The 20,747-nt window shown below is 45.0% G+C and overlaps 1 protein-coding gene across 1 annotated transcript in view; it reads left to right on the forward strand.

The window, feature by feature from the left end:
• Window positions 1-20,747, forward strand: part of LOC140404453 (fibrillin-1-like) — a 716,712-nt gene that overhangs the window by 677,043 nt on the left and 18,922 nt on the right. Inside the window, exons 60-62 of the mRNA XM_072493009.1 lie at window positions 2,444-2,560; window positions 8,478-8,606; window positions 9,954-10,073. Of these exons, the coding sequence (XP_072349110.1) occupies window positions 2,444-2,560; window positions 8,478-8,606; window positions 9,954-10,073 (366 nt within the window). The remainder of the gene's footprint in view (window positions 1-2,443; window positions 2,561-8,477; window positions 8,607-9,953; window positions 10,074-20,747) is intronic.

The following is a 20,747-nucleotide window of genomic DNA, read 5'->3' on the forward strand; positions in this document are numbered from 1 at the left end:
GCCCTTTTCAAGGATCCATGTTCCTTCTATTAATCGACGCCCAGTCTAAATGGCTAGAGGTGCATAAGATGCAGGGGACAACGTCCTGCGCAACAATTGAAAAGATGCGGTTGTCTTTTAGTTCACATGGCCTCCCCGAGGTGCTGGTCACAGATAACGGCACTCCATTCACAAGTGAGGAGTTTGCGAGGTTCATAAAGGTGAACGGCATACACCATATCCGCACTGCCCCTTACCACCTGGCTTCAAATGGGTTGGCAGAGCGCGCAGTGCAGACATTCAAAAGAGGCCTAAAGAAGCAGTCTTCCGGATCAATGGACACGAGACTGGCTCGCTTTTTGTTTACGTATAGGACCACCCCCCATGCGGTGACTGGGTAGCTCCCGCAGAACTCCTAATGGGCCGGAGACTTCGCACCCGCCTTAGTATGGTTTTCACGGACATTGGCGCAAAAGTACGCCGCACACAAGAACGGCAGGGACAGGGATTTTCTCGGCATTGACCGATTCGGCAGTTTGCGCCCGGTGACCCAGTGTTCGTTCGGAATTTTGCTGGTGGTGCCCAGTGGGTTCCTGGCATAATCGTTCGCCAAACGGGCCCTATATCTTACCAGGTGCAAGCCCAGGGTCGTCTCCAGCGCAAACATGTAGACCACGTTCGGTCCAGAGGACTATCCCCTCCAAAGATTCCCCGCCCCCAGAGCTCATTTCCACAGCCGCAGAGACCAGAGACAATGGAAGGTAGTCCTCACAATCGTCCTCTGGTGCCTCACTCAAAGCCTGCGCAGGTCGTTACAGAACCGAAATGGAGATAGAGACGCTGACATGACGGAGGCAGCAGATTCTGACTCCGAGATGGAGACACAGGACGCATCAGAGGGGGAATCCTCGGGTCCACGGGCCGTGGATGTACAACCGTTACGCCGTTCATCACGGAAGCGCCGGTCTCCGTCTCGTTACACGCCGCCTGATTCAGCGTCGCGTGCAAATGGTGTCCGGCCTGCGGCAAAACGAGTCCGACGCCCTCCTTCGCCAGGGCCTTCGGTGGATTCTTTGGACTTTGGGGGGGAGGGATGTTATAACCTGCCTGCTTACCATTGGCTGGGGACTAATGACAATCCCACAATCCTGTGGGAGTATGAGCTTCCCCAATGAGGGGGGCGGAGAAACCATTAGTAAACTCCATGTATAAATAAAGCTGGCCAGTTTGGAACTAGCAGGACGGAGCGTGCAGCAAGGGAAGTTGTTGCTACTGTTATGTATATATGTTATTGCAAATAAATGTTATTACTTTGTATCCTTAAAACTCGTGCTGGATTCTTCGTGGCCCTTACAAAAGAGATTAAGTTGAGTTCATGGAATAAACAAGTTTTGTGTTTAAAAACCCACGTGTCCATAATTGTAATATCACACCTGGAGAACAAGCCGCGTGCTTCAAAAGCAACAATCCATTAAAGGGAGGGGTTGGTTGAACTCCATGATACATTTTGGGGTTCTGAAAATGCCTCGTCCATAACAATATTATATAACCATATACACAATATCTAAGATTCTACAGATAGCCCTAGAGCCTTGCCAACTGGTAGCAATATTTGGGGCCTCTGACTCACCGGCATTCCATTCGGGGGTGGGGGTGGACGCTCTCACTTTGCCTCTTTGATAGCCAGGAGGCGAATATTGTTCAATTGGAGATCTCCTACACCACCGAAAGCATCTGCCTGGTTGGATGATTTGATTTCATTCCTACACCTGGAGAAAATTAAATATATAATTAGAGGCTCGGTGGGAAGGTTCTACCAGAGATGGCAGCCATTTATCTCATTCCTTAAAGGACTTGGCACGGTCCAGTTACGGAGAGATCAGCGTGACGACCCTAAGTTGCACCCTGATGCTGTAATGAAAAAGAAGGAAACTTGCTCATGGTCAATAAATGTGGCCGTTTGTTTGGGCTATTTTCCAGTGGGTAGTCCCAACAGATTAGCTCAAACATTTAGATTTACCACAGGCTGGAATTAAACAATGCCCTTCTGAAATTAAGATTCCCAATGATGGTAAAGGGTAAGTGGAGACGTTTGGTCCGAGTGGAGCATATAGACTGGAATTCTTTGTTTTCCTCACACTTCTCCCAAAGACCTCTTGCAGTTGTAGTAATTGAAGCATGAGAGCGGTAGAACAGCTTCTAAGATTTATTTGAAAAATAATTTCACCAACTAAACCAATGCTGTAACATATGTTTTAAATTTTTCCAACAATGCTGCATAGTTTAAACATAGCAGGTGGTGATTACTGCTAACCTACCTCTTGTAAATGTCAAAACTATCAACAATAGCTAAGGCTTGAAATTGTCACCATACTTTGGGAATGGGAAGCTATAGTTTAAAAAAAACTTTGATTTTCAATTTAATTATATTATGGATTGAGCTATTCCTTTCTTTTTTTTTTAGACTTGGATGAATGTGCTACAAAGCAGCACAATTGTCAGTTCCTTTGTGTCAATACAATTGGTGGATTTACTTGCAAGTGCCCTCCTGGATTCACACAGCATCATACAGCATGTATTGGTAAGTCACTGACTGGGGAGGCAAGGAGGGAGCATTGTGGAGAAGTGAAACCACAGATACATTTTTTGCCTCAGTTTAGTAGTAGATGATAACCACAGTGCACACAGAAGAAGCTATACCTTTGATAAAACAGCCTTGAATATTATGCAGTACCTAATTGTCACGTTAGTAGCTATCCGTGTAATGCTTGGTATTTCCAGTCATCTTTAATTCCAACAAATCCATCACTGATATTTAAATCTCATTTGCACTATGATATCACAATTAAATCTAAAGCCAAATCAGGTATTGGGGAAAATAAGGTGTGCACGCTGCTTAGAGATTTATTTGAATAAATTGCATGAAAATGATTTATTTTGCCTTATTTTACTGCTGCATGCTCAAATAACATCATTTGGCACTATAGTAATATATCTGTTTATACTGCATTTATTCCTTTCACACGTAATTACCTACAAGTGATGACCTCTCTTAGACCAAAGCCATGGAATTAAAATTATTGGATAATTTAATTGTTCTTTCACTTGTGTTAGTTTATGTTGCGAGAATCAATTTTTGCAATGCAAAAAGTGACTTTGTTTTCATGAATAGCCTTTTATTAAAATCCAAAACCAAGAATTTCTGTTGCGCACAAACATTATGTCCAGATTTTTTTGTCAGCTGTAAAGGAATGGCCCTTGCTGTTCACCTTGAAAACAGCTGACCCCAAAGTTTTAACAGCTCAAGAGCACAAATTTGATCTTTCCAAAAGTCAGCGTGAATTTGGAAATTTCTACAGGGGATCTGTTTGGTCCATGAACAGGCCAGGCAGCAAGGTGACTGATCAACCAACCAGACTGAAGAATTTCCACAAGTTTCAAAGCACAAATTAGAAATTAGCAATTATGTTTAAATCATTGTACAGAAACAAAAATACACATGTGATTAAGGGAGGAACGTAAATAACGATATTAAGTTTTTAAAATCTGCAGCATTCAGATTTTCTGCTGAAAAAATGAGACACCACATTTATAAAAGGTTTTTAGGGCTGGAGAGGTTTCTCAAATATTTATGACTTAATACATCATTGGAGACAATTAGTTCAAGTCAACATCAGTCAGTGATTCTGTATTGATTCCATCTGCGAAGATTGTTTCGGCACATACATCTTTGGCAGCAGTTTCTGCCCATGTGTAGATCCAAAGATTGCCATCAGATTTACCTAATAATAATAGCCAGTGCAGACAGCCTCACCGTTAATGTCACCAGAAATTCTGGAGCATTGGCATCAAGCTGGTTACTTCAATTCATTCTTGAGAAATATATTGGGCCATAACTTCATTAGAGTGGCAGTCAGCATCGGATTGCCACTCCATGCCCAAGTACTTAACACAAAATTTCTTCCATGCCTGTCCTGTCCCACCTTATGACTCAGGCCAGGCGAGATCCAGAATTTACAGCTGCCTCCTAAGCCCTTTGTCATGGACAAGGCCTGTTTGATTGAAGGAGGACATGGACCCTTTTTACGGCACTTACTGCATAAACCAGGTAAGTTTAACATCCAGTTCAAATTGACAGGCAGGGAGAAGGTAAGTGCTTGGTACGTAGAGAGGATTTGGGGGACTGTGGGGTCAGACATTGAGGGACGTAGGGGTGGGATCTCGGACTTGTGGGGGTGGGAGGAGGGCGAGACCTGATGGGAGGGGTTGGGACCTCGGGCGGGTGGTTGGAGTTCGGGGGGGAGTGAGGGTGTGGGACCTTGAGAGAGTGGACGGAGATCGGACCTCGTGGGGAGTATGGGTGGGCAGAGGTTGGCAGGGGAGCAGTGGACAGGCCATCAGGGTGGGATCTAGAGGACAGGTGATCAGGATGGGGTCTTCGGTTCAGGTTGTGGTCTTCAGGTCACATTGTGGCAGGTTTGGTCCTCAGTGGGTGGTGGGGGCGGGAATGAGCCTGCAGGAGTGGAGTATTGGGTCAGATTTGGGGGGGGTCTGATGATGGTCCAGTCTGGTGAGGGGGTCAATGTCGAGCCGGGCGGGGGTATTTTGGGAAGGGTGGTGGAAATCCTATGGTGTGTTGCTAGTCAAGGGGAGGGGTGAAAAATACCGTTTGGGGGTGGAAGGGGGGAGGCAGATGGGTTTGGGGTGTCCTGTGGTGAGGATCAGTCTGGGACTTTACAATAGTTACCTGGAAATTAGATGAGGTTTTAATTCTTCCTACTTTTTCCTGAATTAATGTAACCCTGTCATAACCATCTGAAGTGTGCGATTTAAATCGCATCTTCGGATAGTTCACAGAGCAAGGCAAATTGCCCAGAGGAAATTTGCAGTTCTGGGCAATTGCCGTACAAATTCTTGCCTGTGAAGTTCCGAGAGGATTCGTCAGTGCACCTTTGGGATACCTTCCCCCAATCTGATGCTGGGGAGCACACAGGTTACGGCCCATAGTGTTTGGTTATATTTAATAAACTATAAAAAAGATTAACCTAATCGCTCGATCAAAATTATTCATTCCCCTTTCATCTTGGCAGCCTAATCCCAGAGAAAAAAAAAGAACGTTGAAGAATGGCTCGCACTTCATTAATACTCAATATGTGGAGCCCGATCGAACGCCCTCGTTGCGCCTGATTCGGGGCACGACGAGGCCGTTAAATCTTGCGAGAGGCTTCTCGTGAGATCTGAGACACTCGGGGACCCCTCGCAAGATCTAACAAGATCTCACGAGGCGTCGTGATCTGGATCTCGCCTTCACTGAGGAGACCTCGCCATGATGCCATTTCGCGCTGGTTCACACAAACATGCAAACATGGACCAGGCTTGATGGCACCAGGATGGTCTCCCAGGCCATGTCCCTAGGTTGTCGGGCTCTGGGCGGGTAATACCCTGGCACTCCCACTGGCTTGGCACTGCCACCTTGGCACAGCCAGGGTGCCCAGATGGCACTGCCAGTCTGGCAAGGACACTGCCCGGGTGCCAGAGATCGGGCCCAGGGATGCCTGCCCTTATGAGATGGGGTAAGGGGAGCTCAAGGATCCCTAACAGGTAAATTGGGGATCCATAGGCTGCGGTGGGGGTCCAGAGATAGGAGCAGCATTTAAAAATGGAGTCATGATCTCTTCCTGCACTGAGGAGCTAAATGAAGGTAAGTGTGGCTTCGGCAGGATGTTCTTCACCGAGGCCTAAAAAAAGTCATGTTTTATAGCGGTGTCGTTTTCTGCACTGCAGGCACTGAGAAACAGCCTGCTAAATGTGCCCAAAACAGTACTCTGTTTTTTTCCCGTTAAATTGCACCTGTGGTTTCTTCGGAAATCATAAGCATGTGTCTCTACAAACATACCTGTGATATAAAGCCATACGCATTTAGAAAATATCTCACAAAAATATATCAATGGTTCATAGAACTTGTGTTTAAGACATGGTCATGAATGCTGTGCGTTTCTCTCTTTTAGCAACATATGTTAAAATTATTTAAGTATTGGTAAATGGACTATAGATATATATCTAAAATGGAGCAAATGTGTGAATAGAAAATACAGTCACATTGGCATTGACTTGTTAATGTTAAGTTAAATTCGCTACTCCAATTTAGTTTTGGCTTAACTCAGCATCAAAATGAATTTAATTAAAACTTAGAAGCATAAGAACAAAGGCTGCACACTTTTTCATATTTTTTAAAAGTGAGCATGACTAGCCTTAAGTTTGCAGAATGTATGTTTGTTCTAATAATAAGTAGTTACTGTACCAAATTTGTTATTTGTCTTGAGCAAAAATGCAGTGACTCACAATGATTCATCTCCAGTCGGTGCCAATTGTGCTGAGATGGGTTCGTATTCCATTAAAATTATGGAACGGACTTATAAACACTTATATTTGCTGAGAATAGATTATAAATCAAGATAATATATACCTGGGAGAAAGCTATAAGGTATAGGATTTAGATGAGATCACGAACCATGTAAGTAATGACTGTTCATATTATTGTGATTCTAAGATTAAATTCCAGCCTTTAATTTGTTTTGAGTCCTTTGCATTTTTTGTACTATATGCAACATTTTAAAATTGCTTGCCATTATCCTGTAGGAATGCTGAGCTGCCAGTTACAAGATTGAGGTTGCATCCTAGAGAGCTATGGTTGTAACAGCTGCTTTGAAGTATATGAAAACATCTTTATCATTTGATAGATCTTATGATTTTTAAAGGGATCTTATTCTGGCAGAAATGCATGTACTATTTTACCTACAATGTACTGCAGTTTTCAGTAGACATATTTCAGATTCACCTATATTTCAGATTCACCTATCCTTTCTTATAATGATTGGTTAATACTTTATTCTTATTCTAATGTTAAATTATTATCAGTTATATTTCTGTTGATTCTGCCCACAATTTTTGAGCTCCATTGGCAAAAGCCTGGGAGTAAGTCTCTCAATCACCTATATGTCATCTTTACTTACAGACACTGCTTGCACTCAATGGTCAGCTTGAGAAAGGTGCAGAAAATAACTTTATCTAAAACTGTTATTCTAACTAATCTGTATAAATATTCTTCTGGTATTCTGATAATGCTTTGCTTCATAAAGACTCTACTATATCGCATGTAACACAATGTCTTATTCTGTTGCTAAGATATGTGCCATGAAGCCCAATGGTTCTCAAGTAAACGTAGTTTCAAATCAATCAAAGTTTTATTTGTTGTTTAGTGAGGATCTTAGTACGCTAATACTATAGCCCCAAGATTCAAAATACCCAGCCTTATCAATAAGTAGCTCTCGTTTTAACTTGCAATTGTAATAAACTGCAATTTCACCACATAAATCCTGAATAATTAGTGATGGTGTTCCAGCCATTTGCAGCTTCCACAAAGTTTGCAGTTTTTCAACACCCTGACCGTGCTCTATATTAATGGCCCGGTCTTCCGAGCCTGGCTTCTTATGAAATGTATATACACAGTGTATGAAGAACTCTGTATCAGCACTGTAATGCGGGAGGAAGGCAAGGCAAATTTCAAGGTCCAGCCTGAATATTAGTAAATGGGTAAATGGATGAAAATGAATGGCTGAGTGAACGAATGAGTGAATGGATTGGGTGGATAATGGGTGAGGTATCTGGGCAGGTGGGTAGGGTGACATGTGGATGAGATGTAGGGTAAGCAGGTATGTGAGGTGGCACTTGGATTAGGTGACCGGGAGGGGTAGTCAGGTCAGATCAGGGGAGCTGGTCAGTTCAGAGGAATAATCGGGGAGCCAGTTGGTTGGGAGGAACTAGGGAAATCAGTGTGAGTGATAAAATGCTAAATACCAATGCAAGGGATATAGGGATGGTGTGTGAAGAAGGCATTGAGATGGATGATCAGCCATGCTCATATTGAATGGCACAGCTGGCTTGATGGGCTGAATGGCCTACTCATGTGTTCCTGTTTAGGGGTCAGTTCTATAATTATCTGAGAGTTAGACTAGGATTTTCTATCTTACATTTCCTGGGTAATTATCCAGTTAAGTACCATGGAAGTGTCTAAAGTCTGACTCTAACACAGAGTCAGGGATATCCTCAGAGTGTCCCACGGAGCAGGGTAATTGCCCACTAGAAGATCAAACTTCCCAGGCAGTTTGCACGGACTTCAGCACATTAAGACTTTGCAAGGCCCAATGCATATCTAGGATTGTACATCTGGATCCAAAGAGCTAGAGACCAGAAGATTAAGGCCAATATTATTTGCCAAAACTTGAGAACCTGTTCAGATGAATTGAAAACAGAGCATCTTAACGCCTAATGCTTGAGAAGGTAATCAAGATAATTCATGTAATCTTAAACAATTTGCTCACTAAAAAGTGAGGTACATGTGTGTGTCAAATATTAATTGTCTGAAACCTGGAATTTTCACAGCAATATACATGTCTTCACTGGCTGGCCAAATGCACTGATTGATTGCTCTATTGCAGATAACAATGAATGTATCGCTGAAACAAATATGTGTGGATCTAAAGGGGTGTGCCAGAATACCCCGGGCAGCTTTATATGTGAATGCCAGCGTGGATTTTCACTGGATCAAACTGCCCACAGCTGTGAAGGTAAAGTTTGAATATCCTGGATAGCAATCATTTCAAATAACTTTGTGCCTTTTTTTAAAAATCCTAAGTGTTAAATATAGGTCAAGGTCCAAAGCCAGCATAATAAAACATAATTATTATGAAAGATAATGTTTTACAGTCGTATAGCTATCCAACAGTCAACTCTAGTTGCAACAAATATGTAATCACTAGGGTGTCAAATGTAAGTTATAGAATCACTTTCAGATCAAATGGGAATATTTACACATTTTCATTCATGTAAATTTCACGTTAAATATTTTTTCTCATGATCTTGCCTGCAGTTTTTTTCTCTGCATAGTAATGCAAATTGTAATCAGATGCTGCAGTTGATAGGATTCAGTCCTTGATTCAAAATGAAGCTGTAAACATTACTGCCAGTTGAATTATTCTGTTTTGCAAGCTCTTCCCAACAATTAAAAATGTTATCATTGCCATTGAAGGGTTTAAAATTCCCACCAAATCATACTGTGCAGTATATGAACGCTATACAGGACATTTATTTGTAAAGCCAACAATGCACTTGCAAATGTCAAAAAAACCTTGAGGATGACACCTATGCAGTACAATCGGGCAGGTTTTACTTTAGTGGTTTTCATTCATCAGTGTAAGTACTGGGGCAACACGGTGGTGCAGTGGTTAGCACAGTTGCCTCACGGCGCCGAGGTCCCAGGTTTGATCCCGGCTCTGGATCACTGTCCGTGTGGAGTTTGCACATTCTCCCCATGTTTGCGTGGGTTTCGCCCCCACAAACCAAAAGGATGTGCAGGATAGGTGGATTGGCCACGCTAAATTGCCCCTTAATTGGAAATAAATGAATTGGATACTCTAAATTTATTTAAAAAGAAATTTAAAAAATTAAAAATCAGTGTAAGTACTTTGTTTAATTTAATTGTTTGTTACCAAGACTACCATCGTCAGGCTGCATGTTGTGTTTTGCCTGGGCCAAACACCATCCTCGGAACAGACTGTTTTGTGTCAGCCGGAATCAAGGAAATGTTACAACAGCTGATTCCAACTAACATAGCTTGGGAATAAATCTTATTATACTGGTCTCATAAAAGTACATCCAAAATAACCCACATAACAGCTGCATCTTGGTGACCAATGTGAACTTTATTGTTTGCAATGTTAGCTCATAAATACTCAACAGTGCATTCAGTAGAGGTCTGCAACAACAAAAAATTAAAAAGAAAAGTTGTGCATAAAAAACCATACAAAGTAATTGTAATAAATTACAATCCTCTTTTTTTTTAAACTTCTTGTTCAGCATGGATGTTAACTTTGGAGAATAGTTGTTAAATATGTGTATTTTTAATCACTTGTTAGATGTTGACGAATGTGAAGGAAGCCATCGTTGCCAACATGGCTGTCAGAACCTGGTTGGTGGATATCGATGTGGCTGTCCACATGGTTATCTGCAGCACTATCAATGGAATCAATGTGTTGGCAAGTAACTCATGTTCAAATTTGTTAGCAAGATAAATGTTTCCAGTGAAGAATCTTTAAGATAATTTTGTGAACAATGTGTAACTATTTCTCCTCCGTTTTAATTTATTTCTGAGCACTTCTATTTCCCTGTTTAGGACAATCTGATACCTGTATGAACACTGTCTTTGCTGCCCACAATTTAATATTTCAGTTGGACAGATAAGCAGTCTCTGAATATGTCTCACCCTGTCTCTCAAAGAGACTCTATTACTGCAGGCTGTGCAGTCCAAAAGATCAACATAAAACTATGCATCCAAGGGAGCATTGGGTTTGAACCGCTGAATGCATGGTTTCTGACAAATAATCCAATACTACCACAAAAGCTACTTCTTCCCATTTCATGTAAGGAATGTAGACTGTAGAGGGCATCCTGCTGTAAGGAATTCTCCTTGTTCAATGTCGAGGAATGTTTAGCACCAAAAGATTAATTTTCATATTTAGAAATAATTGGAGATAATAAACAACAGGGCTCATTTTGTTGACAAATTATTGATAACTGATTTCTCTGTGGATCCATTATCACTTGCCAAAGTTGTAATAGTTCCTTGCAAAGGCAACTATTAAAATAGCAAAACAAAATATGGAATAAAAGCAAAATACTGCGGATGCTGGAATCTGAAACAAAAACAGAAAATGCTGGAAATACTCAGCAGGTGTGGCAGCGTCTGTGGAGAGAGAAAATGAGAGTTAATGTTTCAAGTCCATGTGACTCTCCTCCAGAAGAGGAAAACAAAATGTATGATATTTTAAAAAGTGTTTTAATCAGTTGACAGTGTGGCTGCAGGTGAAATCCTATTTTCATCTAAACAAAGAGGTGCATCGGGAAAAATTGGAGCTCCATATTGCTTTAATATCACTGTTTTCCAGATATAGGCCAAGATCTTTTGGATGGTGTATCTTCACATCCGTCATGAGGGGTGGTGGCGAGCACATATTGCCAATGCAGGCTGCCCCACAGCCATTCACTTTTTTTTATTACGATCCCAGACCAGACCCAATAGTGGTTAGGATACTGGACCAAAACCCCAGTATTTTAGTTTATTTGGAAGACTGTGGAAAGAATGATTCGCTCCAGGAGTGATTGCATGAAGAAATAGGGCTCTGGTATTTTTAAAACAAAACACTAATATGAATACAATATTAAACCTTTTAACTTCACTACTCAAATTCTCATTAAACAACAAGAAAAGAAACACACAGCTCTTAATCTATCTTACTGTGGGAGAATTGTGCACTCAGCGTCAGGCAGATCAGAATTCAACTCTCTCTCCAAAGGTTTCTCCAAAAACTGCCTCTCTAAAGCCTTTCAAAATATACCTCTGCCTTCCTTGGCTCCACCCAGCAATCTCCCCAAGCTGAAAAACAATTTTTTTCTGCAGGCTGAAAAGTACATCAACTCCCCAGGGACTTTCCCAGTCAAACAACAGTCCATTAGCCCAGACTAAAAACACATTCCTTTGTCAATTTCACTTCCTGGCTGCTAAAAGCACCAGGCCCTGAAAAATTAAAGCATTACCAATGCAGTCAAACACACTCTAACCCCAGGCACTTAACCCTCAAATTGTCCAATACTTAGAATCCAATATTCCTAAAGTCTTCCAGTCATCACAATTGTTAATTCAAGGGATGTGGGCTTTTCAGTCTCGGCCACCATTCATTGCCATCCCTAATTACCCTTGAGAAGGTGGTGGTGAGCTGCCTTAATGAGCTGCTGCAGTCCCTGTGGTGTAGGTACACCCACGCTGCTGTTAGGGAGGGAGTTCCAGGATTTTGACCCAGCCACAGTAAAGGAACAATAATACATTACCAAGTCAGGATGGTGAGTGACTTGGATGGGGAACTGCCAGGTGATGGTGTTTCCATGAGTCTGCTGCCCTTGTCTCTCTAGATGGTAGTGGTCATGAGTTTGGAAGGTGCTACCTAAGGAGCCTTGATGAGTTCCAGCAGAGCGTCTTGTAGATGGTATACACCGCTACTGTGTACAGGTGATGAAGAGAGTGAATGTTTGTAGAAGGGATTCCAATCAAGCAAGCTGCTTTGTCCTGGATGGGTCAAACTTCTTTGGTGTTGTTGAAGCTGCACTCATCCAGGCACTAGATGTTCACACTCCTGGACTTGTGGCATGTTGATTGTCAGCAGACTTTGTGGAGTAAGAGATGCATCGTGAAAAGAGCCCCTCACCTGCTCTTGTAGCTGCTGTATTTACAGGGCTAGTCCAGTTAGGTTGATGGTTGGATTCTCTCTTGTTACAGATGGTCATTTCCTGGCACTTGTGTGACATGAATGTTACTTTCCACAGGCAGAACTTTGAGCCCGCATTAGCCGTCAGCGACGTGGGCGGAAAATATTCCAAGAATCGGGAAACAAGATTATTTTCCAATATTACAGACCCCTTTCTAGTGGTGCAACAAGAATCCGTCATGGAAGGCTGGAACCTCATTAAATACATTATAAATATCATTAGCGAGCCCTCCCGCCAGTACTTGCCCAATCACTGAGTATTCTCCAGTGGCGATCATGAGCTGAGCGGTTGCATGAAAGGTGGCTCTCTCTTTGGAACTTCCGATTAGACTTTCTGACCCCAAACGGGCACCAAAATTGCAAAAGGTTCCCCAACTTAATCAACCAGGATGCCGACGAGCCAACAATGAGGCCGTAAAAACCACAAGAGCAGGGAGAGGAAAGCCTCGACCCCTGAACTGGGAAACCCACATGTCGGCACCAAACTGACCATGGCGGAACCAATGGGCTCGCCAATGCTTACCCAGGCGATGATGGAGAAGCAGGTGTAATTCATCACAACGGAACTCCAGAAGCCCAGAGAAGCGATGGAAAGGGACCTCATGGCATCAGTGGGATCAGCAATAGAGGCCACGTTGGTCCCCATAAAGGAGGCAATGGACAGAGCAGAGACTGGGGGGGCCCAAGGTGCAGGACCTAGAAAAGACAGCCACAGACCAGGGAGAGCAGATCGCCTTGATCGAAGCCGAGGTGGCAAATTTGGCCATAACCCAGAAGGTACTGAAGGGAAAGGTCAATAATCAAGAAAACACGTCCCGCTAGCAGAACCTGCAGATGGTCAAGCTACCAGAGGGCACGGCGGTGAGGAACCTGACAGAATTCGCAGCATCGATACTCGGAAAGCTGGTTGGGGAGGAGGGTTTTCCCTATCCCCCGGAGGTAGACTGGGCTCACAGGTCACTCCAACAGAGACCCAAGTCGAGGGAATGACCAAGGGCAATGATAGTGAGGCTCCACAGATTCCAGAATAAAGAGTGGACCCTGAGGTGGGCCAAGAACATATGATCATGCAAGTAAGAAGGACAGACCATCCACTTTTACCAAGATATTGGAGCAGACCAGGCCAAGTGGCAAGCGGAATTTAACCTGGCCAAAACTGTGTTCAAGGCCCCGACCGTGGAGCTGCTGGCAGAGAGGGAGGAGCTACAGATAGAAAGTAGTGAACCAGCTCTGCTAGACAGAGCATTGAGACAAAGCCAGCCGCCTGCTGGCACACCAGCTGAGGAAGCAGGCTGCCTCAAGGGAGATAGCACAGGTAAGGGAAGGGAGTGGTAGGATAGTCACGTCCCCTGTTTTTGAAAACTCACCACTATTCTTAGAATTCCCCCTATACCAAAAAGGGCCGACATTCTGAATGGTGATCAGGGATTCTCACTTCCTGACTGCGATGCAAGCTTCAGTGGGTGCTATTCAGGTCAAACTATGTTTTCAAGTTATCCCCTGGTATAACCCATACCTTCACCAAAGATTTCATCTACTTACCACTAAGTAGCATCGTTCCGGGGTCCCGCATTGCTAAGTAAGTAAAGTAGACTTTGAAATAACCACTATTGCAGGTTAAATTAAGTTATTTTATTATTATATTTTTTCTTTTAAAAGCTACAATTACTGTCTTTACAGAAAGGTAACAAGATCTTGCTTCTGGATCCTTCTGGTTGGTTGAAGGGACCTTCAGGCCCAACTTGACAATCAATCTTCTTTAAAGTCTGGTCTTCTTTAGATGTATTCGCTGATTAGCTCGGTTGCTGTGTCCTATCTTTCCCATGTACCGAGCTATGAGAGCTGACTCTGCTGGCTATCTCTGAGCTGACTCTGGCTCCTCTTTAAATTCTAGTCTTCCTTAGATGTATTAGCTGTTTTAGCTCGGCTGCTTTGCCCTGTCCCTTCCCCATGGCCGAGCTGACTGTAATCTGACTCTAGCTCCTCTTTAAATTCTAGTCTTCCTTAGATGTATTAGCTGTTTTAGCTCGGCTGCTTTGCCCTGTCCCTTTCCCATGGCCGAGCTGACTGTAATCTGACCCTAGCTGCTTGTTCCTTCTCTGCTTCTCCCTGAGTTCTGGTTCTGGGTAGTTCCGGCTCTGGTCTCTAGATTTATATTCTCTTTCTAACAGTAATTACGTTTTTATGACGTTATTGTAAAGTAACATTTTTCACTTTGATTGTAAAAAGTCTCTTTGATATACACTTTCTAATCCAACTAAGTATTCATTTTGACATGACTTCATCTCATAGATCTGATTACATTGTTTCCTTTGTGATATTCAAAATGCTTTGGTTTCAATAGAGGTGTGAATTTTAATTCCTGTCATTTCTATAGTTTTATTTTCCAATTGTGTCCTTAGCTCATAATTTTGACTTTGATTTTGAATTATGTTTCTCGTAGATTGATAGTCTCCAGTTTTCTTTTATTTACCTGGTTTAGCAAATTTTCACACCTAGAATTCAACTGAACCTCATCCTTTTTTCCAGCTGCTAACTAAGATAGTTAATTTCAATGAAGGTGTGAAACATTGCTTTTAGTTGTATGCTAAAAATCCACTTGGGTTATAACTTCAAAGGTTTACATTTATCACCAAGCTCAACTGAAACCATCCATGCTTTTCCAGATCCTTACTAAGATAGTTACTTTCAATGAAGGTGTGAGGCATTGTTTTGGCTTCATTCAAAATCCTGTTTGTCTTGTTTGCTAAGCCTGCTTGACCAAGGCTATCTGCATTTTACAATCCTCTCCTGGCAGCTGCTGTTAACCCTTGGTGGGATCTTTCCCTGTATCCTCTCATGTTTCTCTCAGACCAGATATTGCCAGACTTCCATGTTTCAAATGACACATCTTTCCATATTTTCAATTACACCCCAGACAAGATCAGTGGGGCCTTTCCAAACTTTTACTGAAGACTGTACACCTCCAAGCCCCTGGAGGGAACTCGAAGATGAAACAATTCATCAACGGGCTGGATATACCGGTTGTGGGGGATGAAAGAAGGCAGGGTCTGGAAGCACTACTCGGACTAGAAGAGGTCATGGAATGCATTAATTTCATGCAGTCAAGGAAGTCACCTGGACTGTTCAACCTGACCCAAACCAAGTTCAGGTATCTGGGGATCCAGATAGCCCATGACTGGACGTGATTCCATAAATGGAACCTGTCCAGCCTGGTGGAGGAGGTGAGGAGGGACACGAGGAGATGGGATCCACTGCCAAGGTTCCTCTTCCTATTCAGATCACTCCTGATCTTTGTCCTTAAATCCTCCTTCACCAGGATTGATAAACTGATCATAGCCTTTGTCTGGGCAGGAAAGAGCCCTAGGATAGGAAAAACGTTCCTACAAAGAAGGTGACACATGGAAGGCTTGGCTCTGCCGAATCATCTATTCTACTACTGGGCAGCGAACACAGAGAGGGTGCAGGGGTGGTTAGGAGAGACGGAATGGGTGCAGATGGAGGAAGTTTCCTGTACAGGGACGTCCCTCCGGGCACTGGCCACCGCCTCACTCCCAGCACCCCAACCAAATATTTGAGGAGTCCGATGGTAGTAGTCACATTAAGGACCTGGATCCAGCTCAAGCACCACTTCAAACTCAGTGGCATGTGTGTTGCAGCCCCCAGCTGCGGGAACCATAAATTTATTTCAGCAAAAATATACGCCACATTCAAAACGTGAGAGAACATGTGCGTGGACGGTGGGGTCACGACCCTGGGGGAGCTAACAGAGAAGCTCCAACTTCCGAAAAGGAACGAGCTTCGGTACTTGCAGTCGCGAGACCTCCTCCGCAGGAAGACCACGACGTTCCCCCAGATACCCAGACACACCTTACTGGATGGACTACTAGCATCAGACTTGCTAGGGGGAGGTAAATGTGGCGACATATAAGGACAACTGTTAGAAGAGTTAAGGGCCCCACTGGACGAGACACGAGAAAAATGGAAGAGCTGGGCATGGAGATTGGGGGAGGACTTTGGAGCGAGGCTCTGCATAAGATCAACTCCACCTCCTCATGTGCAGGGCTGAGCCTAACGCAGTTAACGGTGGTGTACGGGGCACATCTAACCAGGACACACACGAGCAGGTTCTTCCTGGAGCTGGAGGGTAAATGCAGGCCTTAACGGCCCTTCATGGCTGGAAGCCTCTAGGTTTAAAGGGGTATCGCGGCTGGTATACATGGAGCAGGTGAATCCATAGTGTCTGTACTAGGGGCACCGGTGAGGCTCATGGGTGGGGTTTCAGGAGATGCCAGGCAGCATGGGCAGAGTGGGGTTTCTAACAAGGGTGTTTTCCAGTTTAATGAGGCCTGAAGACTCCAGGTTCACCAATAAGGGGGGTTGGGAGTGGGGTGAAACAGGCCAGGGGCACGGACACCACATTCCCCCCCCCCCCCCCCCCCAAATTCGGCCTGCAACCCCCTCCGTGAAACATACCTGCTGCGCTACGGGACATGGGCCCTGGGTTGGCAGTAACAGCGGATCTGGTCCATGGGGTGGAGGATAATGACAGCCCACTCTGCGATGTACTCTGCTGCCCCACATCGCCTGACAACGTCTGACTACTGCCCACAGTAGCACTTCCCACCGTCCACCTGGGTGATTCCAGCATGCGAGCCAATTCCATCACACGTTCCCATCAATTCCCTCGGGTGACGGTGGGTGGGCATCACCCCATCACCCCCCACTGACCAGCCCACCGCACACAACCATCTGACAGAGCACTGAGACAGATTGTAACAGTGGTAACAGGTGTTTAATGTAAAGAAATATTTACAGGTTTGTGCCCTAGCCCCTATAACTAAACTGTCCTGCACCTGTGCCAATTTAATTAGTGTCTAACCTTCTGACTTTACGGGCCCTAACGCTCCGTCTAGGTGGTTCCCCAGATGATACAGCAGGAGGTGGCTCGCTGTGATTCCTACCCTGCGACCTGGGTCCCCGCTGGTGGGCGTCTTCTGGAGGGACCGGGCCTGGATGGGCCCATCTGCTGCTTGGGTATCCCAGGTGGCGTGTTGCCACCCTGTTCCGCCCGCAGCCCACCAGATGCATCAGGGACGCGGGGGGGGGGGGTGGAATCCGAGGTGCTCCAGTGTTCCAGCAACTCCTCTGTGGCACGGTCCCATTTCGTCTGTAGCCACGCAATGCACGACATGCAGGCGTGTGCAGGTTTCCCGGGGAGCGTCCATGATAGTTACATCTTGGGGCACTCGCAGATGTTTTTGAGGGAGAGCAACAGCTGGAATGTTAGCACCCCAGGATAAAGGATACCCACTCAGGAAGTGACTGATGACGCCAGAGTGGAGGCCACAAACCCGTCTGAGACTCGCTACAAGGATCATGCGTCAACCCATGCGCTGATCGAGCAGGCAATTGCTCAAGATACCGTGGATTGCTGTAACTTAAGTAATTTTAAAAATTATTTTATGCTGTGCGCTCTCACAGGCTTAAATACAAAACTGGGCCTGTGCACCTGACTCTGATAATGTCACCAGTGCTCACATGACTCACCTCTCAAAGGAACACTGCCCAACGTAACGTACACCAATTATAATACTTAACACCCTCCAATACAGATCCCAGAGGGTGTCTTAGTGGCCTGCAGTGGCTCTGCACAATGTAGCACTTCAGCAAGGAGGTGGAGGAGCACCACATCTCAGATGAGGAGGATCGAGGAAGATGGTGACGGGCAACCTGTGGAGGAGGAGCAAGAAACTCGGGCAATGGCGAGGGCTGCATGGGGCACAGGGCTAGGGATGCCCTCATTGGCTCTCGCTTTGGTGATGACCAGGACTAGGTTGTGAAGACCTTTCCCAACATGGGGTCTCACTTCTCACTACTGTAGAGCCTGAGGGAGGTCATCGACATGGTCACTCCATTCATGGGTAGTGCGCGAAAGCGACTGCAGGCGAATGATGCCTTGCAGTGAGGATAGAGTGATGCTCACCTTATTCTCTGCAAAATGTCTGACTCCTGCCTGACAGAGTGACAAATGCGACTTGCCACTGAACGGGGTGATCTAGGGGCCCATAAAGGCAGAATAACACTTAGGTGCTACTGCCTCCTCCAAAGTCAGGGGTCCTCGTGTGTTCAGCCTCTTGACGAGGTGGACAAACTCTCACATGTTTTCAGCTGATGGCGTCCTCATAACTAGAGAATGCTGGCACAAATGAGAGGCCTGAGCATTGCTGTGATGGTGGGGGGAAGGGGCGAACCTTCCATGGATAGGGGTTGCAGGGGAGGATTTGGGAGCCCTGAAATGAAGTGTAGTGGCATTACTGCATCCATCATTCGTGTGGGAAAGATATTGCGCTGCCATTCTCACACTGCACAGGAAGAAGGTTTGGTGAGGGTTTGCGGAACGTGGTGCCATGATATGACATCGTGGAGGTTCTTTATTGGTGATCAAAGTGATTTTTGATGCCAACTCGTTATGACAATGGTGTATTTTCTTTAATAGTGCCCAGGTTCACACGTGTCTATTGGATGCCCATTGTTTCTTTGTCTGCTTCACTCTCACACTACGTCTGGGTGTATTTCCAGGATATGCAGCTGAGGCTGAGGCCCTGCTGACTTCCATGACCTGTTGCCTGAGGTGATCTTTGCGGGCGTCCTCTGGGGTGCCGGGACTGGGACCTTGAGGGTCCAAGCCTGCTTTTGGGCAGCGCAGGTTTTGGGGCTGGAGGTGTTTCACTCACAGAGAAGGGGTTGTCAGATGGGCTGGACACCCCCCAGGGACTCCTAGATGGAAGGCCCTAGGCTGTGATCTTACTCATTCTCTTCCCTTCAGGTGCTTAGGGGCCCCTGGGCTCCTCCATGGGATAGAGGGGCAGCTGGAGTGAAATTCAGAAGCCCTGTCGTCTTCTGGAGCTGACATTAGTGCCTGTCCCATGTAGTTGAAGCCCTGCACCATACAGCACATGCCCTCAGCCATGGAACTGAACCATGGAGTGGACACCCCCCCTCCCCCCACGTCTTCCGCCAAGGTCTCCACTGCGGACCCCATCCTCTCAATGTTGGCCTCATTGCATCAGACTGATGACACCAACTCCTCGAACAGGACTTCACCAGTTGGCCTTGCAGTCCAAGGAGGGATGCTGTCATCTCTTCCTGATGCTTGCGAGTCTGCCTTTGCAGCTCCAGCAACTCTGGCATGACCGTACCCAGGTGTACATCATTGGCATGGCGCTCAGCAGTGTCCTGGGCTCTGAGCATCTCTCCAAATCCTCAGGACGTCCCTGCCTCCATCTGCTGTGGATCATCATCAGGTGTGTGTTCACTAATGAGTGACCCAGAAGCCTGCCTACTGCTTAATCCCATCAAGGTGCCTATCCGTGCTAGTGGAGGATGCAGGTGACAGTTGTGCCTCTGGTTCCCAGAGTGGCCCTGGACTTTACCCAAGGTGAAACCAACACATTGGCATTGGTTTGCCACTTATTGCCTAAGACCTGTACTCCAGAACAAATATGCTAATATCTGAAACTGCTAACAGATTCCTGGTGACCTCAGCAATGACTGACAAGCTCCTGGTGACCTTCTACAACCACAGGCATAATCCTGGTGCTGCCATGTGACTACAACACACATTCCTGATGAGCAACAGAAACTGTAAACATACTTCTGGTGACCTCTGCAATTCCCTGTTGTTATTGCCACTCTCATGGCGATCCTTTGTACAGACTAACACAGTGCTTGGAGTCTGTCTTAAGTTCCAAACTACAATATCATGTACACAAAGGACTCATGTCAGTGGAGAAAGGCTTTTATTTTTATTAGTGTACGACAACAGAAATTGCATTTTAGTAAGTAAATAAATATGGTAATCTGATTAACAGGGAAACTGGCATATAAGGAACTTCAGAGCTTTCTGCTGGTGTATGCTTGCAGACTCAAGAGCCCCCAATTCGTATAACAATAACTATGTTCTATTCACCACTGTATGCCAAATGCAAATTTATCTTTACTTCCACATCATCACGTCATTGCACACCTTTGCCCATTGCAGTTTTAGAAAGAATAAGAACAGATAATTTTAGTGCGACTTACAAATGAAATGTACATAAGCCAATAAATGTAAGAAACACAAAATTCTGCCAAATCCCAAGGCACTTGATCAGAAAGAGAACATAGCACCGACCTTCTGAAAGAGCACCCTACCTGGGGTCAGGCCCCCACCGTAACCCAGTAACCCTACCTAATATTTTGGGCACTAAGGGGCAATTTAGCATGGCCAGACCACCTAACCACATCTTTGGACTGTGGAAGGAAAGTGGAGCACCCGGAGGAAACCCACGCAGACACGGGGAGAAAGTGCAAATTCCACAGACACCCAAGGCTGGAATTGAACCTGGA

The sequence above is a fragment of the Scyliorhinus torazame genome, chromosome 30 (assembly GCF_047496885.1).
Source record: "Scyliorhinus torazame isolate Kashiwa2021f chromosome 30, sScyTor2.1, whole genome shotgun sequence".
NCBI classification, from domain to species: domain Eukaryota; kingdom Metazoa; phylum Chordata; class Chondrichthyes; order Carcharhiniformes; family Scyliorhinidae; genus Scyliorhinus; species Scyliorhinus torazame.